This window comes from Lolium perenne, chromosome 6, assembly GCF_019359855.2.
Source record: "Lolium perenne isolate Kyuss_39 chromosome 6, Kyuss_2.0, whole genome shotgun sequence".
Lineage (NCBI taxonomy): Eukaryota > Viridiplantae > Streptophyta > Magnoliopsida > Poales > Poaceae > Lolium > Lolium perenne.
Genome location: NC_067249.2, coordinates 258,195,128 through 258,214,362, shown reverse-complemented (window position 1 = coordinate 258,214,362; position 19,235 = coordinate 258,195,128). Strand labels below are relative to the sequence as shown.

Below are 19,235 nucleotides of genomic sequence, written 5' to 3'. Positions count from 1 at the left end.
GTCCACGCCGTTCACGAAACGGCGCACTGCCGCTCATCGCGCCGGCGCCGGCGCTCGTCAGCCCATCGCTGCTCCATCTCCTCCCGCACCGGCGCCGTCGCGCCTCTTGTCCCGTCGAGGCGTCGAACGCCGCAACGGTGTCGCCGCCGCTGCTCGCCACGCTGCTGCCGCCGCGGCCTCCTCACCGCGGAGGCAGGGGCGGAGAACGCCGCTAGATCCGCCGCCCGCGCGCTCACGCCATCGGGCGGGCCTCCTCCTCGAGTGCCTCCTCGAGTGCCGCACGCCGCTGCCGGCTCGTCAATGGAGGAGACGGCGGTGAAGGGAAGTGGCCATCGCCGGGGCGGTTCGCCATTGCCACTGGTGATGGAGGAGACGGCTGTGGAGCGACGAGGGCTGTGTTTGTTGCCGGCGGGGTGTGGTGGCTACCATTGATGAGCCGGGAGACCTTTTATAGACGCCGGCGTCGGGAAGAAAGCGCGGGAACAGACGAGAAGAGGCGGGAAGATCGCGCGGGAACGGGCGGTGGTGTGCGAACGCCGGCGACGCGTGGAGGCTGCGCAGCACCGACGAGACGTCTCGCCTGCCCCTCCGTCGCCATTAAGGCAAAGATGCCGCTGCGCGCGAATAACTTCCGTCGCGAGGTAGGCGACGGTTAGGTTAAAATTAACTGTGCCGCTGACGCGTCGGCCCCGCGCCTCCTCGCCTCGCTTTTCGTTGTGTCCGGCGTCCCCGGAGCGTCCCCTGTGGGACGGGGACGGGCTCGGGGCGCCGGACACCGTATCGGGCCGCGCGGACAAAAAAGGGCTTTGGGGGACGCGGCTGGAACGCTTTTTTTGTCCGGCGCGCCCCAAATCCCTTTGGGGGACGGTTTGGGGGACGCGACTGGAGATGCTCTTATTACTGGTTGTAAGGAGGCTTAAAGGTTCTAACAGTTGCCAATTTACTTAACTTAGTCATATATGTGGTGATTTTTCTTGCATGGTCTTTGTGCTTCTAGTGGAAAATGTGTTTTTTTAAAAAAACTGGGAAAAGGTGTTGTTGTTGTTGACATGTTTCGTCTTCCTTTTGGTTATCCCCACTGGCTGGAAAACGATGTACTAAGTGCACCCTAGCTAGACCTCGTATGCTTTTCTCTTTTAGATGCATTATTTTCTTTTGCTTGTATAATAACTCTGGCTGTTTTTTAATGGAAATCAATGAGGCGAGACCTTTTTGGTAAAAAGAAAGGGGAGCCTCTTGAAAAACAGAAGTGGCAGTCTCCAACTCTCCGTGCCCTTGTCTTGGACTCTTCTCGCATCAAACTTACTCTCTCTTCTCAAGTACATGACGTATAAAGTTGAAAAATCACTGCTTACTAAGTTTAATCGAATATAGAAGAAAGGAACTTCAACAATTATAATGTTATAAATTAATAATGTATGTCACTAACTTCAGACTTTGTAAAAGTCTTTTATTGGTCGCCTTTGCTTTCTTTTTCAATGGTATCGATGTAACACCTTCTTTGAATTACGTAATAAATTCACATATGTTGGTTTGTATTACTTCCTCCGTCTTATGGAAGTTGTTTGATTTTTTTTTTAAATATAGATGTATCTAAACAGGAAATAGCATCTAGATATAGCTAAATTTTGATAAATCTCAGACAAGTTTGATGAAACGGAGGAAGTACTAAAACCACAACACTTATTATGGGTTCAAACTAAATACCACAACGTTTACTATGGATCAGACTATCAGAGGGAGTACGTTTATTTAATTTTCAAGGAAAAAAATATTATAAATATGGTGGGCTACACCTTGGATCTGGACTTGGGCTCCCCTAAGTCAATAATAGCTTGAAGGCCATCACTATAAGCGAAGGCTCAGTAGACAAATGGACGGGCCCAAACTCCCCGTAGCGACCGGGCCTCCCATTCGAGACCTTGCATCAGTCACTGACAACTGGGTCTCCCACCCCGCCACGGCTTGATACTCCCTACGCTTGTTCCACTGAACCAGACACCCATCCAGAAGGCCACGTGTCCGCGCCTCTACTACCACCGTCCGATGAATCCCTCCTCGTGGACCGTAGACCTGCCCCATTCCCGACCATCCTTTCTCCCTCCATGGCGCGAGCGCGACCACCCCGCCTCCTATTTCTGCTCTCCACCACCACCGCCCCGCGCCGCGAGCTCCCCTCCCCCATCATGGCACCCCGCCCATTCCCAATGCCTACCTCCACCACCACCACCAACCCCTAATTTTTCCCACCCTAGTTCGACCAGCATTCTCCGCTCGTCCCTCCGTCCGTCCGTCCGGAGTTCCATGGCCCGTGTGGCGGCGCGCCAGCTCGCCGCCGCGCTGCTCCTCCTACTCACCGTCGCCACTGCCATCGACTTCCCCGCTTTCCCGCGGCATTCCCTCGAGGAGGACATCCCGGAGGACGACTACGGCGGGGACGGCGTCGGGGGCGGCGCGGCGGCCGGCGGGGGCGGGACCAAGGGCCTCGCCGGCAACCCCGTCGTCGCCGAGATCGTCAACAAGCGCCTCAAGGCCCTCACCGCCACCTTCGCCATGGCCATCCGCGGCGAGCTCGGATACTGCATCAAGGACACGTACGTAGTTAATCAACGTCCTGATCTTGTTGTTCTGACGCGCGCCGAGGAGGGAGCCGTGGTTGATCCGATTTTGCTGGTTGGTCTCCTGCCTGCAGGGACTCGGAGTGGGACCAGGCCTTCAACTTCACCAAGGACACGTCCTTCCTCAACACCTGCATGAAGCAGACCAATGGTACACACACACACACACATCTACGTACATAACCACCACGAATCCAATCATTCATCCTTGTACCCGGCAGACTCCTACATTTGTACAACGATTACATGATGTTGATCGATAATGTTGGTGGCCTCTGTCCACAATGTTGTCATCTAGCATCTTGAATCTTGGGGTGGAGGAGAATGGAGCATTTACGTTGCAAAATTAACTGAATGCTATTTCAAACCTACACTGGCAATCCAGAGGATGGATCTGTTGTCGTTGCTGCAATGAAAATGACCCGGGGTTCGCCATGATCTCCCAGGTGACCTGCACCAGCGCGTGTGCACCGCCGCGGAGATGCTCTTCTACTTCAACAGCCTCATGGACAGCGGGGAGGAGACGAGAGGGGAGAAGAGCTACATCAGGCCCAACAAGAACTGCAACCTCACCTCCTGGATCGACGGCTGCGAGCCCGGCTGGGCCTGCAGCGCCGGGGAGCAGAAGGTCGACCTCAAGGACTCCAAGGACATACCCTACAGAGCAGACGACTGCCAGGCTTGCTGCGCCGGATTCTTCTGCCCCCACGCTCTCACCTGCATGATACGTAAGCTTCACCGCCACGGAACATTATCAGGATGAAGGCTCCGTTAAATGTTTCAGGATTTGGGTGTTGCTGCTTATGTTTTGATGCATCCTGTTTGTATCCATTTGTTCTCATGCATTCCATTGTTAGTTCCTACTATGCTTACCTGCTATGTTGGCCTACAATGAAAATGTGTGATAACAGTTTACAATGCTTAGGTGTAAACAACAGACTTTCCATTGGTCTAAAGAAATTTGTGTCCTACAACAGTTTGACCGAGCCACCGAATTATCAGAGGCACTTATCCTTTGTTTAACATCTTCTCAAGAGAAATCAATTTTTCTTTCCCTGATTTCTCTTGTGTGCTGTCACCTGCAGCTTGCCCTCTTGGAGCATACTGTCCGGAGTCCACCTTGAACAAAACTACAGGCATCTGTGACCCGTAAGTCGTCTACTCGTCTGTCCTTAAAATTCTTAATTCCAGACGAGCATAATACGTTCATCCCTGAACGCTGAAGATGCATTCCAGGTACAACTATCAACCACCTGCTGGGAGCCCTAATCACACTTGTGGCAGTGCTGATAATTGGGCAGATGTGATCAGCACTGATGATGTGTTCTGCCCAGCTGGATACTACTGCCCCAGCACCACCAAGAAACTCCCTTGTAGTAGTGGGTAATCCTATCTATCTGATGTTTCAAATTGTTCATTGATTGATGATAATTCCCCGCCAGTGATATTTACTAGGCATGTTCTTCGTACGGTTGATTTCTGTTGCTCTATCAAGATGCTGAGAGTATCAGGTGTTCTTTTGCAGGTTTTACTGCAGGAAGGGATCAACAGCACCAACCAGTAAGCTAAACTTCTCTTTGCAAAGTTGGAATCCAGTCTTCTTGATTTGTCCGCATCCTGACGCCGCCGCTTCTTCACTGCAGGATGCTACAAGAAGAGCGCTTGTCCACCGAACTCTGCTAATCAGGACATAACAATTTTTGGCGTATTGTTAGTGGTAATGCACTAGCAAATCGATAGCATGACATCACTTGGAAGTTGCAGCTATTGAGGTTGAAGCCTTTTTTTTTTCCACGGTTCTGCAGGTTGCCTCCTGTTTAGTCCTTTTGATCATCTACAATTTCTCTGGCCAACTTCTGACCAACCGTGAGAAGAAGCAAGCAAAATCAAGAGAGGCTGCTGCAAGGTATGCGAAAGATACTGCACAGGCTCGGGAAAGGTGGAAATCTGCTAGAGATGTCGCCAAGAAGGCCAGCAGTGGCCTGCAGTCGCAATTGTCGCGCACCTTCTCGCGCAAACAGAAGCCTGGACAGACAGGGGGGATGTCGTCGAAAGGTCTTCCTTCAGTCGGAGCAGATGGTGATGGAAAGAAGAACAACTTCGCCGACATGAATGAAGATGCACCGGAGCCAGATTTTCATCTGGAAACCGGAGACAAAGGCAAAAAACCAAAAGGGAAACAGATGCACAGCCGGAGCCAGATTTTCAAGTATGCATATGGTCAAATTGAGAAGGAAAAGGCCCTGCAACAGGAGTTACAGGAGAACGACAACAACTTGACCTTCTCTGGCGTGATAAACATGGCGAAAGAGCATGATGAAACTTCGAGAATGGTCATCGAGATCGCGTTCAAGGATCTATCTCTGACATTGAAGGGCAGTAAGAAGAAGCTTTTGAGGTCCGTGACTGGAAAGCTCATGCCTGGCCGTGTAGCCGCTTTCATGGGCCCATCTGGTGCTGGTAAGACCACATTTCTAAACGCTATCGCCGGCAAGGCAACTGGTTGTGACACATCAGGCTTGGTACTTATCAATGGTAAAGTAGAGCCCATTCGTGCGTATAAGAGGATTATTGGCTTTGTTCCCCAAGATGACATTGTCCATGGCAACCTAACTGTTGAAGAAAACCTCTGGTTCAACGCAAGATGCAGGTACTTTCCCTAGAGTTAGCCATCTATCTTTTCAGCCTGTACCAGTGGACTTACGATATGTTGTTGAATGTCAGGCTTTCAGGAGACATGTCAAAAGCTGATAAGGTCCTCGTCGTGGAGAGGGTCATTGAGTCTTTGGGGCTGCAGGCAGTTAGAGATTCTCTGGTCGGGGATGTGGAGACACGTGGCATCTCCGGTGGTCAGCGCAAGAGAGTCAACGTCGGTCTAGAAATGGTCATGGAACCATCGGTGTTGATCTTGGATGAGCCAACTTCTGGTTTGGATAGCGCATCCTCCTTGCTTCTTCTCCGCGCCCTTCGCCGGGAAGCTCTTGAAGGCGTCAACATCTCCATGGTTGTTCATCAGCCTAGGTTCACTTTCAAACTCAAATACAGAACAATATGTGTTTGCCTCATTGCCTACATTTCTCCCTGACTAAACACCTCATTTGTCCTCTCAGCTATACGCTGTACAGAATGTTTGATGACTTGATACTTCTCGCAAAAGGGGGCATGACGGTATACCATGGGCCGGTGAAGAAGGTGGAAGAATACTTCTCAGGGCTGGGCATTGTTGTGCCAGACCGTGTGAACCCACCCGACTACTATATCGACATATTGGAGGGCATCGTGAAGCCAAACATGAGTGCGGGCGTAACCGTGAAAGACCTGCCGCTCAGATGGATGCTGCACAATGGCTACGATGTTCCACGGGACATGCTGCAGAGTTCCTCCACGTCTGAATCTTCGTCCGGAGGAAGTGCAGGACCTTCCTCCCCCAGTGCTGGCGCAGGCCCATCCTTCGCAACAGAACTGTGGGCCAATATCAAGGATGTCGTCATGCGGAAGAAGGATGAGTTTGATTATAACAAGTCAACCGAAGATTTGTCGAACCGCTGCACTCCCGGCATCCTTAGGCAGTACAGGTACTTTCTGGGAAGGTAAGGTCTCTCACATCTCTGCATCAAAGATAATATTTCCTAAGGAAATCTTCTCCAGTTCTTCTCAAGAACAACACTGTTTTATCTCTTTTCTTCTTCAGGGTTGGCAAGCAAAGGCTCCGGGAGGCAAGGATTCTCGGTGTTGACTACTTGATACTCTGCCTTGCTGGGATATGCCTAGGGACGCTGGCCAAAGTTAGCGACGAGACATTTGGGGCGCTTGGGTACACTTACACTGTCATTGCTGTCTGTAAGTCTGACTTGCCTTCTCTGATCTTGAGTAAGCCTACTGCTATATGTCTATGTCTCAATGTTTACTTATGTTAAGCTGCCTCTGTCACGTGTGATGCAGCTCTGCTTTGCAAAATCGGAGCCTTGAGGTCGTTCGCACTGGACAAGATATACTACTGGAGGGAGAGAGCCTCGGGGATGAGCTCGCTGGCTTATTTCCTGGCCAAGGACACCATCGACCACTTCAACACCATCGTCAAGCCCATCGTCTACCTCTCCATGTTCTATTTCTTCAACAACCCCAGGTCATCCATATGGGAGAACTACGTCGTCCTTGTCGCACTTACGTACTGCGTAACAGGCATTGGATACACCTTTGCCATCTTCTTCCAGCCTGGCTCCGCACAACTGGTATTCATACATGTTTATGTTTCTCAATTTCATTACTGTGACCATCAAATTAAGAGAAGCTCTTGGCACACCCTTATAGATTGCTTATCATTTCTGGTGACACATGCTTTCTTTGCAGTGGTCTGCACTCCTCCCAGTCGTTCTGACCCTGATAGCAACTCAGCAGAAGAACACTATCATTGCTGATCTTTGCTACACAAAGTGGGCTCTGGAGGCGTTCGTGATCGCCAACGCTCACAAGTACATCTCCCCATCAAATTCTTCCCTAACATACACAAACTCGTAAGTAAATTTGTCTCTGTATCAAGCACCTGATTGTTCCTGGTTGCAGCTACTCTGGGGTGTGGCTGATAACACGATGCGGTTCGCTACAAAAGAGCGGCTACGACATCAGCAACAGAAGTCTCTGTTTATGGGTGCTCATGGCCAATGGGGTGATCTTCCGCTGCATAGCCTTCTTCTGCATGGTAGTCTTCCAGAAGCATTAAGGCGCCCCCCCTCTGTTGATAGATACTGCTGATCCATTACTGATTCTTTCTCTGCGTAACAGAAAATGTACAATTAGAACTTTCTGTGTTCACAGCATGAGGTGTAGATAAGAACAGATTTTGTTTTACCTTTTTGTTGTTGACATGTAAGAACAGGTTGGTTGTTGAGTAGCAGGCAGCTGGTCAGGAATGCCCTAATTTTATGTAGAGGCGTTATCCATTTCAGGTTAGCTGATAGCACATGATAGAGGAACAGTTCACTTGTTGCATTCAGTGTAAATTTCGAATAGCAACTGTCAAATTATGTGTGTCTGTTCATTGTCAGGTTTGTAAAATCAGTACAGTTTTCATAACTGTCAAATTCTGTGTGTCTGTTCATTGTCAGGTTTGTAAAATTTCAAATGCAACTGGCAACTAGTCGTACTTGTAGTTAACAGTACAGTTTTCATAACTAAAAGTTCAGAAGGCAGCATTACATTATCAGGAACATGATCAAACAAGGATGATAATACACAATCTGCTACAGAATGCGAGTAGTGCACTAGAAGCAATTCAGTATTGCAGCCTTAAGCAAGAACTTAACAACTTGTATTCTATTTGAGAGGACATGAAACCAAGCCAAAAGCTCTCGCTAACCATAAGCCAACATATTACAAAGAAACCTAATTTTCCCCAGAAGTTTCCTTGGAGTTGACCTGAGTCCCAGCCAAGTCCTCCAGAGTAAAGTTGAGAGTATCCGTTGCGCCTTTCTTCACCTCCTCCCCTTTGTCCACCAGGAAGTCCTCGATGCTCCCGGGCTCGCCGAACCAACCGAGCCTGTCTGCCATCAGGTGGAGGTTGTTGCAGCCACCGCAGCGGGCGACGACCACCCCGTTCTCGTACGACTCGCGGCTGGCCATCTTCATGGACCTGGTGTCGCAGACCTTGCACGTGAAGATCATTGCCAGGTCGTGTCTCGGCGAGATCTTCAGGCTCGAGGCGTCCCTGACTTTGAAGCTCGACTCTGCGGCTGCAGGGACCGAAGGTGGCGGCGGCGGAGGGGCGTCGGGCTTGGAACTCTCTTGGTCTTGGTGACGCTCGTGCGGGCTGCTGTTGCTCGCTTCGATGATCGTTTGGAGGGACCTTAACCCTGCGGTTGCTGGAGAAGGAAACAATAGTCCTGCAATGAAAAGAGTTCCCAGTTTGCTGTTAATTAATTGGAAGTGCAAAAGTGCCAATAGCTGACATACATATGATGAAAATCTTCAGGTGTTTGCCAATCTGTCAGGAACTAGTAACGCCCTTCCACATAGAAACATGCTCTTCAGAATTCAGGGTCACTCCCATAAGAGCATGTCTAACAGACCCCGTATTTTTTCGCCCCTTAAAACGCGAGTAGAGGGCCCTGTATTCGATTTCGATCGGCCGAAAACTCATCCGAGCTAGCAGACCCCGTATCTCTAAACTGTAAAAGGGCATATTCCTAAAATATGCCAAATCAATTTCTTTTTTTTCTTTTCTTCCTCCTCTCCTTCTTCCTCCTCCAACCACCCCTGCCCCAAGCCCTGCCCGGCCGGCAGCCGCCCCCACCGCCGCCCCTGCGTGCTGCCCCGCCCCGTCCGCCGCCCCCCGCCGCTGCCCCGCCCCGCCGCGGCCGCCGCCCCGCCCCGCCGCGGCCGCCGCCCCTGCACGCTTCCCCGCCCGGCCCCCGCTTGACCCGCAGCGCAGCTGCGCAGCACGCCACCAGCGCCCACTCGGCGGAGCCGCAGCCAGGACCGCGCCCACACGCTCCCGCTCAGGCCACCTCCCACCGGCCGCCCGCGCTAGCTCCGGCACCTGTCGGCCAAGCACCACATGGCGGCGATCGTGGGACTGCGCCACGCCTGGGCGCCGCCGGGAACAGGGATGCGCGAGTCGGTCGCCGTCGCCGCGGGCAAGGCGCCCCTTCCGAGGCTGGAGGGCGCGAGCGAGGAGATCGGGCGGCGGCGGCAGCGGTTGGGTTTCACTGAAATGGTTCGCGCGCAGTGGAGGAAACAATGATGGTTTGGCCCTGTATTCCCCTTCCCACCCCGTACAAGTAGGGGGCGAAGAGCTGCCCCGTATCCAAAACTGTAAAAAATCGACCCGGGGGCCAGTTTTACGGGGTCTGCTAGACGGCCGGGTAGAGCCCAACCCCGTATTTTGGCAGTTATTTTACGGGTTTGGCCCTTTTAAGGGGTCTGTTAGACCTGCTCTAAGAGGGAGCACATCACAAGTTCACAACACAAGGGACTACTAGTAGTACTACTGCATCCCCCCAAAAAAATCAAAGGCTTTGAGTGGATCAATCGCGCAGCGCTCGCAGAATTTTTTGACAAAACCGTGGGAATTTGAACAAACAATCGCTTGGGGGATGCCAACAGGTTAGGGATTTGACCCATGAATCTCTGACCACTCCAGCAAGAAAGGTTACTACTGGGAGATTTATGCAGGGTCTACGGGGGAGGCTAACAGGTTGGGGGGCTCACCACGAGGAGAAGGAGCGGTCGGTTGAGAGAGGACGCTGGCGAGGCGGCGGCGCAGCAGCGGGAGCATCCGGGCGGCGGCCATGGCGTCGACGGAGGAGAGGGGAAGAGAGAGCGGCCGCGTGTGCTTTGTGTCTGATTACTTTTTCGAGCAAAATGTCCGCGTCTTCTTCTTGGAGGAGAAGAAGAGGCCCGTGTACTCTTAACTGGGCCATTCCTTTTATATGGGCTAAAACTACGAACATGTGGTCTTTTTTGGAACAAAAGTGCAGTAAAAGAACATAATCATTTGGAAAAATGATTACGAACAATTTGTGATGCTTAATTAATACATGTTTAAAAAAATTACTTGAGAGGTTTAAAAATTTTGCTCGCGATATTTGAAAAATGTCTGTACAATTAATAGAAGTGTGATGTTTAAAAAATGATTACGATCCTTCAAAATGTTTGCACTGGACAAATAATAGTTTCCGAGGTTTAAAAAAGTGTTCGGAAGATCTAAAATACGTACTTATAACTTAAAAATGGTGAGGTTTTCAAAAAATGATATCTATGATTAAAAATGTTATGTACGGTCAAAAAAAAGTTGCAAAGTTCAAAAACTTGTTCACGGGATTTTAGAAAATGCTCATAGAATTTTAAAAATCGTGAGATTTAAAATCTGTTCGCGAACCTTATTGATGTTCATACGGTTCAAAAAATTAGGCTGCGACGTTCAAAAATTTGTAAATGGTTCAAAAAAGTTTGTACAACTAAAAAAAACCCTTAAAGTCTCAAAATGTTCGCAGCCTTAAAATTGTTTGTATGGTTCAAAAATAGTTTGCGCTGCTTAAAAATTGTTCGCTAGATTAAAAAGTGTTTGTGCAATTAAACAACATTTGCAAGGTTTTAAAAAATTGTTCGTGAGTTTCGACAAATGATTGTAATCTTAAAAAAACTTGAGGTTTCAAAAATGTTCACGGGCCTTAAAGTTGTTCAATAAATTGTTTGTGGGATTTTAAATTTGGTTTAATAAAAGTTAGTATTGTTTTAAAAAGTTATTGCAAGATTTAAAAGTGTTCATGTGACCGGAAAAATAGGCATGCAATATTCACTGGATTAGAAAAAGCATTCACACATTGCACAAAGAAATAGAAAAGAATGAAAAACAAAAAACAAAAAAAAGAAATTGTGAACTAACAGGACAAAAAATAGACCACGTGTAGCTTAATAACTTTGTTCAACTAGATGCTAGTATGGTCGTTTGTGTATATTTCGGTCGCGTCACTTTAACCCAAGTATGTAAGCAACCGTACTAGACACGATACTGCTTTCCTACACTGGAAATACTTCTGTACATTCACGCATGGTCATAGGTGTGGGTGTTTCTGTCACCGTTTATTTATTTCTCGAGGTTCGTGCCCATCATGGTAGTGTAGGGTTCGTACCGTAGAATACAATAAATTTTTATCGCAATAACGAATAAAATCAAGATTTAATCTATGGAAAATCCAAGATATAATTTACAAGATATGTGCATCGATATACATGAGAACTAACCCTCGAAGATCCAAAGGCTGAACGAGATACGATCTCGTGGTTCATAAAGACGTCCTTCCGGTGCTACAATTCAGTAGTACTTCCGTACTTGGTCACACGTACGGAGTCAATGAAGACCTTCATCCCCCGTTCCAGCGGGCAGCGGATGTAGTATATCCCCTCAGAATCCCAGCAGCACGAAGGTGTGATGGTGGCGGACGAGAAATTAGGCTATTACATGATGAATAGACACGCATGTGATGACCCACAAGTATAGAGGATCGCAACAGTCTTCGCGGGAAGTAAAACCCAATTTATTGATTCGACACAAGGGGAGACAAAGAATACTTGAAAGCCTTAACAGCGGAGTTATCAATTCAGCTGCACCTGGAAACAGACTTACTCGCAAGAGTTTATCAGTAGTAACAGTTTATAGCAGTAGCAGTAGTGAAATAACAGCAGCAGGATTGTAACAAAGACAGCAGTAGTGATTATAGTAAACAGCAGGATTAAAATACTGTACGCACAGGGATGGATGATGGGCGTTGCATGGATGAGATGAAACTCATGTAACAATCAAATCAGGGCATTTGCAGATAATAATAAAGCGGTGTCCAAGTACTAAGCAATCCATAGGCATGTGTTCCGTATATAGTCGTACGTGCTCGCAATGAGAAACTTGCACAACATCTTTTGTCCTACCAGCCGGTGGCAGCCGGGCCTCTAGGGAATCTACTGGATATTAAGGTACTCCTTTTAATAAAGTACCGAGCAAAGCATTAACATTCTGTGAACACATGTGATCCTCACATCACTACCTTCCCCTCCGGTTGTCCCAATTTCTGTCACTTTGGGGCCTCGGGTTCCGGACAGCGACATGTGTATACAACTTGCAGGTAAGATCATAAAACAATGCATATCATCATGAAACAATAACATGTTCAGATCTGAGATCATGGCACTCGGGCCCTAGTGACAAGCATTAAGCATAACAAGTTGCAACAATATCATCAAAGTACCAATTACGGACACTAGGCACTATGCCCTAACAATCTTATGCTATTACATGACCAATCTCATCCAATCCCTACCATCCCCTTCAGCCTACAGCGGGGGAATTACTCACACATGGATGGGGGAAACATGGCTGGTCGATGGAGAGGCGTCGGTGGTGATGATGGCGATGATCTCCTCCAATTCCCCGTCCCGGCGGAGTGCCAGAACGGAGTTTCTGGTCCCGAGACGGAGTTTCGCGATGTGGCGGCGTTCTGGAGGGTTTCTAGCGACTTCGACTTCCCCTCTCGCGTTTTTAGATTGAAACCTTTAAATAGTCCAGAGGAGGGGGTCGGAGGCCAGCCGAGGCGGCCACACAATAGGGCGGCGCGCCCCCCTCCTGGGCCGCGTCGGCCTAGTGTGTGGGGGCCTCAGGCCTCCACCTGGCTTGCCCTTCTGGCTCCGTAATTCTTCTGGAAAAATAAGACCTTCGACATAAATTCCGGGGATTTTCCTGAAAGTTGGATTTCTGCACAAAAACGAGACACCAGAGCAATTCTGCTGAAAACAACGTTAGTCCGTGTTAGTTGTATCCAAAATACACAAATTAGAGGCAAAATAATAGCAAAAGTGTTTGGGAAAGTAGATACGTTTTGGACGTATCAGCATGTCTTAACAAATTTAAAGACACCCATTAGGCTCCTACCGGTTGCCATAATGCAATAATGATCATCTCATACATCAAAATATAATCACAATCTCATCATGGCATATCACATCACATGCCCCTGCGAAAACAAGTTAGACGTCTCTAATTTTTTTTTGCATATTTTACGTGGCTTGAGGCTTTCGAATAAGAACCGTTCTTACCTACGAACGAGAACTACAACGGTGATACAAGTATTGTCAAGTGCAGATTGTAAATTGGATCTTAACTACGGTGAGAGAGACAGACACCCATAAAACCACTTACATAATACAAATTGCATGTCAAGCGTGGAGCAGGTTTCATGTGCGCATACATGTAAGGTTAGCCTGAGCTGCTTCATCCCACCATCCCGCAAGATGCAAAGTAAATGAAAAACAAACGACAACAAAAGCCCGTCTTCTCCAAATGCCCGCCTTCTCCAAATTCCAGGCCAACACATCTCCATCGCCTAATAATCTAACAATAGATGTTGAGAAGTTTCTATAATTTAGGTCAAAATTAAAGAAATTTGACTTGGAACAACGTTAGAACGAAATTTGAAATGAGTCGTAGCTGATAATTTTTTTCCTTGGCATATCCATGACATAAATGGAATCAACTTAGAACTCAACTTCATATCTCTCATAATAGGAGGTACTACAAACAAACGCGTAGAACATAATTGTTCTGACAAGCATACATATGGAAACGTAAATATGCATAGCGTAAATGGCATCTCGACCGTATCTAACATAATTACCATTGTTTACTAGTAGAGGACATAAGTTTGCACGCAGGCAAGCATGTTGCCATCTAAGGATCTTTCTTGTTTCTTCTAGGCAACATCTCTTCTTCCTTAGGCCTTACTTAGCATTGACGGTTACTTGTAGCATCATACTGTTGGTATCCTTTTTTAGCCAAGCTTGCCTTATTTTGGAGGGTATTTTCTTAACCCATGCTATCGTTTCCTTGATCCAATGCAGAGACAAGTAGATAAGGACGGATGCAAACATAACCATGCTGGGCATCCCTTCTTTAGGGTTATGCGACGAGCCGGTGACGTAGCTACTCCCCAGGTTCAGAATGCAAGTAGCAACAAGGCCTATGAAAACAAAACGATTGTGTTCAATGGGATCATTCATTCTGCTGGCCCGGTCGTTCCCCTTTTTATCTTTAGCGAGCATCACGATGATCGTGAGGGAGACGAAGAAGGCAGCGGTGTTGCTGTAATAAAAGGCCAGGTACCTGTAGAAAAATTTGTCACGCATGACCGAGGTGCCAGCAACGTATCCATTGGCCTTGTCGTCAGCGGACCAGAAACCACCGGGCGGGGCGTGGCCAGCGGTGAAGGTTACGGTGGCAGCGAGTGACGCCAGGAACATTAGCCAGGTCCGGAAGCCCTCCTGATTCGTGCCAGCCAGATCCTTATGGTGATTCTTATCCTCCTCCATACCCTCTTTCATCACAACGGCAGGAGTGGGTACATCGGGGGATCCTCTTCCATCCCGAAGGCCGTTCAAAGCTACTGCCACTAGCCGACGTCCATCGGTGCTGGGGACGAATAGTACCGATATGCCATCGGCTCCTTTTATTTTGTTCAACAACTCCTCGATTGACATCTCATGTGGACCGTCGACAGCTGCTTGCTCAACTTGTTTTGAAGACTCGTCTCCTGCATGCAACAAATAGACATCAAACTTTTTATGACTCTGGTTTAAAATGTAGCTAGGGTGATTTTTTTATTAGCTCAGTCGTCACGAGGCTAGGTACCAAAAACGAATTCTTTATGTGTTTAACCGGTAATGAGAATCACTTATGTTTTGAACTAACATGTCTCTAGTAAATAACCTTGATACTTCATACTTGAATCTTTCTACTATCAAATTCAACTGGCTTGAGTTTAAATTGCAACTTCATCTACCGCACCACTTTAAAATAGAGTGAACATTACTTCTCTTAGCCACAAGTTTATCCTCGACGCTTTGAAACCTCCAATCATTTCTTATTTAGTATGTTAAAATCCTTCACTTGCAGCATCGAGGAAATCCTTCCATTAAATAGCTAATGACACCCACTCGAGAAAATAAAGGAATGAAGAAAATGCTTGTACTAATGATACGCTGCCTTCATACATCTGATATTCCACAATAAAATTTGAATATGGGGAAAATGGAAGGAAATCCTCTTGGGACCAAAATAAATAGATACACATCGTCTATGCTTCAATACCTTGTAACTAAAGTGTGTGCCTTATGAAACCTATATTGTAGTTTGGAAAACAAAGTCTTGATGATGTGGAGAAAATCGAAGGAAAACCATTGTTGGTTTAAAAACTATAGTTAGATAATGTAACTAGATAAGTAACTTCTATCCTATATTTGGCGGTTGCAGGTCCTGTTTGATCATCAGCAAAAAGAAATATACAGTTTTCTGTCCACTTCTTCTTGATCCATCAAAAAACTTATGCACTACCATGGTGATTGGACCTTCGACGAGGAAATATCTCTTTGGTAGGTTGGCCGTGGTTGCCGGTTCTCCGATGGGTTGGATGTTATTGACTGTTCAAGATGATTTTTAACTAAGTACTCCCTCCGTTACAAAATAAGTGTCGTGAATTTGTACATATTCGTATGTATTTACACGCTAAAATATATATAGATACATACAAATCAAGATAAAGCAGTGATACTTATTTTTAAACAAAGACACTATATGTTTGCACGCTATTTCAGCGTACGTTAGTACACCATTATAGCATATCTGGAGAGGCTACACTAAATTAATTAGTGTACAATGCCTCACTAATACTATCTCCATCCAAAGTTTCAGGCTGATTTTTTGAAAAGTCAAACCAAGTAAAATTTGACCAAATTTTTAGAAGAATCTATTAACAAATATAATGTTTTGTAGATACCATATCATACGAAAATATATTTCATTAACTATCTAATGATATTGAATTTTTATTTTACATGTTAATTTTTTTTGGTGAAAAGTTATTCAAAGTTGACATTGTTTGACTTTTTAAAAATAATATAAACTTTAAGATTTGGGATGGAGGTAGTAGCATGCTATAGCGCGATATAGCATGCTAATGATGTTATTTTTAAAGCTGGCATTATTTTGTTATAGGGCACTATTTTTTTCCTTGGGTTTCGATGGTTCGATGGATTATATATTAAGCCAATAACTGGTTTATTTCCACGTGAATCCAGGCATGTAATATATGTGTATCCGTGTACATGCACATCGAACGCCCCGTGTGTATGTATATCTCGGAATTGCAGCGCCGTCACCGTGTAACTCTTCGTGTCTAGATATTTTTTACCTTCTTGATGTACCTAGCATTTTTATTTTATTTTCATTGCACCTTTTCCATTCCGAACAAATATAGTTAGCTAGTGTTCTAATATCTCATGTTTTGTTATTTTCTTGTTAGCATTGACGGTGGAATGTGCGTGACACTGGTCGGACTATAGACTTGTATCTATGTAATTTTACTACGGAGTATCTTTTAATTTGCACCTTTGCAGTTAAAATCAAAATCAACGAATACTATACTTTTATCCTATGTGTATCACTGTGGTGTCTTTGTTAAAACCTTATCCCATATATTGCTTTTAGTATATAATAGTAATAGATTGTGACCTTATTTCGTTCAATCGTTTTCATTGAAATATCAGGTAAAAGTTTCAGCTCACATTTTATCTGGTTAGGAACAAAATTAGCATGTGTCCTACAAATAATGATATTGTGTACATAGTACTCATGGATCAAAATTAGCATGTGTCCTACAAATAAGGATGTTGTGTACATAGTACATAGTACTGTGGGTTAGCGAAATAATTGAATTTCGCTCAAAAAAAATTGGTACCTTTGAACTTGACTAATAAAAAACTATTATTTTTTCGGTAAAAAAGATATATTTATATCACAAAGATACCAAATACATTTAGCATGTACACCAACAAGATGCACAAAGACATCAAGGATGTACATAGCCAAGAAAAAGATAAAAAAGATAGAAAAATAAAAGAAAAGAAAGACCCTGTCACGGTCATGGAACACTCACATCAACAACTATGATAGTAGGACTAGGAAGTTTGCGGCGCGGCGCACGGCGCGTCCTTGCTGTCTACGGTTTCTTGTTCATTTATGGTATTTTTATTGTGCATTTTAGAGAGATTCGGAAGTTGAAAGAAAGTACAAATATGTATTTATGTAGGAAAGAGAGGGATGGGGAGGGGGTTTGTGGTGTGGAAGGCGTTGACTCCATACCTATTGCTGTTTTGGGTACATGACTATCACTGCTTCGCTCCGGCAAGTCAACAATGGATTCCTCTAGAAAACACCAGCTAAATTAGTAACCATTTCATAAAAAGTACGGTTAATCATCACTTAATATGCAACATGTTGGATAATATCGTTTCATTTAGTAGAAGACGGTGTTGTAATAGTATCTTATATTACGTGATGGAGGGGATAAATGTCTAAGGCTAAATCTTCATTTTGTGCAGCAATGTTTTCAATAAGGAAGTACACAACTCAGTTCATACTATGTATATGTAGAATAGTACTAACAAAAATATATCATGACGACGAATATGGTACTCAAAACTCAGTTCCCTTTGTATCTGTTCACGAGTAGAGTTGGGTGAGAGATCGAGAGAGGTGGAAGGAAGGCATGCAGGGAGTGAGGGAGAGAGTACGGACATACCTTTTGTGCTGTTATGAGGTACACCACTTCCGTTGCCCGAAGGAGAGAGATTGCTCATAACTCCTGCAGTGTTAGCTACAGGATGGATCATCGATCTGTTCCCTTAAGCGAAATAACTCGAAGGCTAGGTATATATAGCAGATGTGCTAGCTGTAAAACAGGAAATGTTAGTGCCATACTTAGTACTACGCATATAGTATACTCTACCACCCATTACGGCCGTCCCGCCGGTCTTAAACAACCTAAAGCTAGATCTAAGATAGATAGAATTAAGCAACTAAACATGCTTGAGAGCTACAACTATCCCCTGGAACAAGGCATCTGAGGGCATCTCCAACGTGGCGATCCAAACGGACGTGCTGGGCCGTCCGTTTTGGGTCATTTGGGTGGCCGCGCGGACACCCGGACAGCGGCTCGCGTCTGCGTGTCTGTTTGGGTCGCACACTGCGTCCAACGCGCGAACGCATCGCAAAACTGAAGACAATAAAACAAAGGAAAATATTTAAATGTAAACATAGTTCATTAAATATATGTCCTATTTTGGTCAAATTTGTACATATGCCCTATTTTGGGCAAATTTAACTACAAAAGAAGCCCTTTATATGGGCTTTAAAATTTTAAAAAATATAATCTTCTATTAGGGTTTGATGAGGACGCGGTGGCCGCCGGTGCGCCGCCTAGTCCCTGTGGCGTCGTCGATGTCCCCGAGCGGCGAGGTACTATTGTGGCTCGACCGCGCCGGGGACTCCGGCCACGGAGACCACAGGGCCTCCTCCCAGGCGGAGTGGGGGTCCGCAGCCGCCCGCTGCTCCGCCGCAGCAGCCCGGAGCTGCTCCTCCTCCCTGAGGCGCTGCTCCCTCTCCTGCCAGGCGAGGCGCCTGGCCTTCTGGCGCCTCTCCTCCTCCGCGCGGCGCCTGGCCTCCTGCCACATCTGCTCCTCGCGGCGGAGCCGGGCCTCCTCCTGCCGCTGCGCCGCTGCGTCCTCCGTGAGGACCTGCTCGTAGAAGGCCCAGGCCTCGGCGTCGTCGACCTGCTGTCGGGCCTCCTCCTGCATCGCGGAGGTGCGAATGGCCGCTTCGAGATGCGGCCACTTCGCCTCCTCTTCCGCCGCTGACAGCGCCAGAGCGGCGCGGAGGTCGGGGTCTTCTTCCTCCTTCGGCTTCAGCAGCAGCGGCGCAGGTTGCGCCAATGCCGCGCCGCCGCGGGCGGCCTCTCCGATGCGGAGACCTCCACGGTTTCCTCTGGCCCGCAGCGCCGGTGGAGGACGGCAGCTGCTGCTCGCCTCGCCGTCGTTGGCTCCGGGAGCGAAGCGTCTCTTCGGGGCCATGGCGGTGGTTGCGCGTGCGTGCGGAACCGTCGAGGGAGTGGGGACGGAGTGGGGAGTGGATTGACAGGGACAGATCCCTCTAGTCCACATTTAATAACACGCGCGCGCTCACCGACAGATGGGCCCAAGGGAGACGAGCAGGCGAGCATCCGGACGTGACCGGACGCCGCG

General features: G+C 47.1%; 3 protein-coding genes across 3 annotated transcripts; 1 reads left to right on the top strand and 2 right to left on the bottom strand.

The window, feature by feature from the left end:
* The first annotated feature begins 2,211 nt into the window (after positions 1-2,211).
* Positions 2,212-7,710, top strand: LOC127305313 (ABC transporter G family member 28). The gene is made up of 14 exons (XM_051335721.2): positions 2,212-2,594; positions 2,693-2,769; positions 3,065-3,346; positions 3,704-3,767; positions 3,855-4,001; positions 4,144-4,178; positions 4,262-4,335; positions 4,424-5,268; positions 5,343-5,639; positions 5,729-6,208; positions 6,310-6,458; positions 6,561-6,850; positions 6,969-7,090; positions 7,182-7,710. The coding sequence occupies exons 1-14, from the start codon at positions 2,305-2,307 to the stop codon at positions 7,336-7,338; spliced, it is 3,309 nt and encodes a 1,102-aa protein (XP_051191681.1). The 5' UTR covers positions 2,212-2,304; the 3' UTR covers positions 7,339-7,710.
* Positions 7,711-7,762: 52 nt separating this feature from the next.
* Positions 7,763-9,992, bottom strand: LOC127305314 (uncharacterized). Its single transcript, XM_051335722.2, has 2 exons — positions 9,825-9,992; positions 7,763-8,497 (listed from the first exon to the last, which is right to left on the bottom strand). Exons 1-2 carry the CDS (start codon positions 9,904-9,906, stop codon positions 8,001-8,003), a joined length of 579 nt encoding a protein of 192 aa, XP_051191682.1. The 5' UTR covers positions 9,907-9,992; the 3' UTR covers positions 7,763-8,000.
* A 3,605-nt stretch (positions 9,993-13,597) lies between these two features.
* On the bottom strand, positions 13,598-17,827 carry LOC127309171 (uncharacterized). The gene is made up of 3 exons (XM_051340126.2): positions 17,738-17,827; positions 17,299-17,361; positions 13,598-14,692 (listed from the first exon to the last, which is right to left on the bottom strand). The coding sequence occupies exons 1-3, from the start codon at positions 17,793-17,795 to the stop codon at positions 13,884-13,886; spliced, it is 930 nt and encodes a 309-aa protein (XP_051196086.2). The 5' UTR covers positions 17,796-17,827; the 3' UTR covers positions 13,598-13,883.
* Between the last annotated feature and the right edge of the window lie 1,408 nt (positions 17,828-19,235).

Excerpts from the sequence above, each read along its gene's own strand:
- LOC127305313 (XM_051335721.2), top strand. The coding sequence starts at position 2,305 with ATGGCCCGTGTGGCGGCGCGCCAGCTCGCCGCCGCGCTGCTCCTCCTA. Across the intron at positions 2,595-2,692 it reads GGATACTGCATCAAGGACAC|GGACTCGGAGTGGGACCAGG; the intron begins GTACGTAGTTAA and ends TCCTGCCTGCAG. Across the intron at positions 4,002-4,143 it reads AAACTCCCTTGTAGTAGTGG|GTTTTACTGCAGGAAGGGAT; the intron begins GTAATCCTATCT and ends GTTCTTTTGCAG.
- LOC127305314 (XM_051335722.2), bottom strand. The coding sequence starts at position 9,906 with ATGGCCGCCGCCCGGATGCTCCCGCTGCTGCGCCGCCGCCTCGCCAGC. Across the intron at positions 8,498-9,824 it reads GACCGCTCCTTCTCCTCGTG|GACTATTGTTTCCTTCTCCA; the intron begins GTGAGCCCCCCA and ends TTTTCATTGCAG.
- LOC127309171 (XM_051340126.2), bottom strand. The coding sequence starts at position 17,795 with ATGAGCAATCTCTCTCCTTCGGGCAACGGAAGTGGTGTACCTCATAAC. Across the intron at positions 17,362-17,737 it reads ACCTCATAACAGCACAAAAG|AGGAATCCATTGTTGACTTG; the intron begins GTATGTCCGTAC and ends GGTGTTTTCTAG. Across the intron at positions 14,693-17,298 it reads TGTACCCAAAACAGCAATAG|GAGACGAGTCTTCAAAACAA; the intron begins GTATGGAGTCAA and ends TGTTGCATGCAG.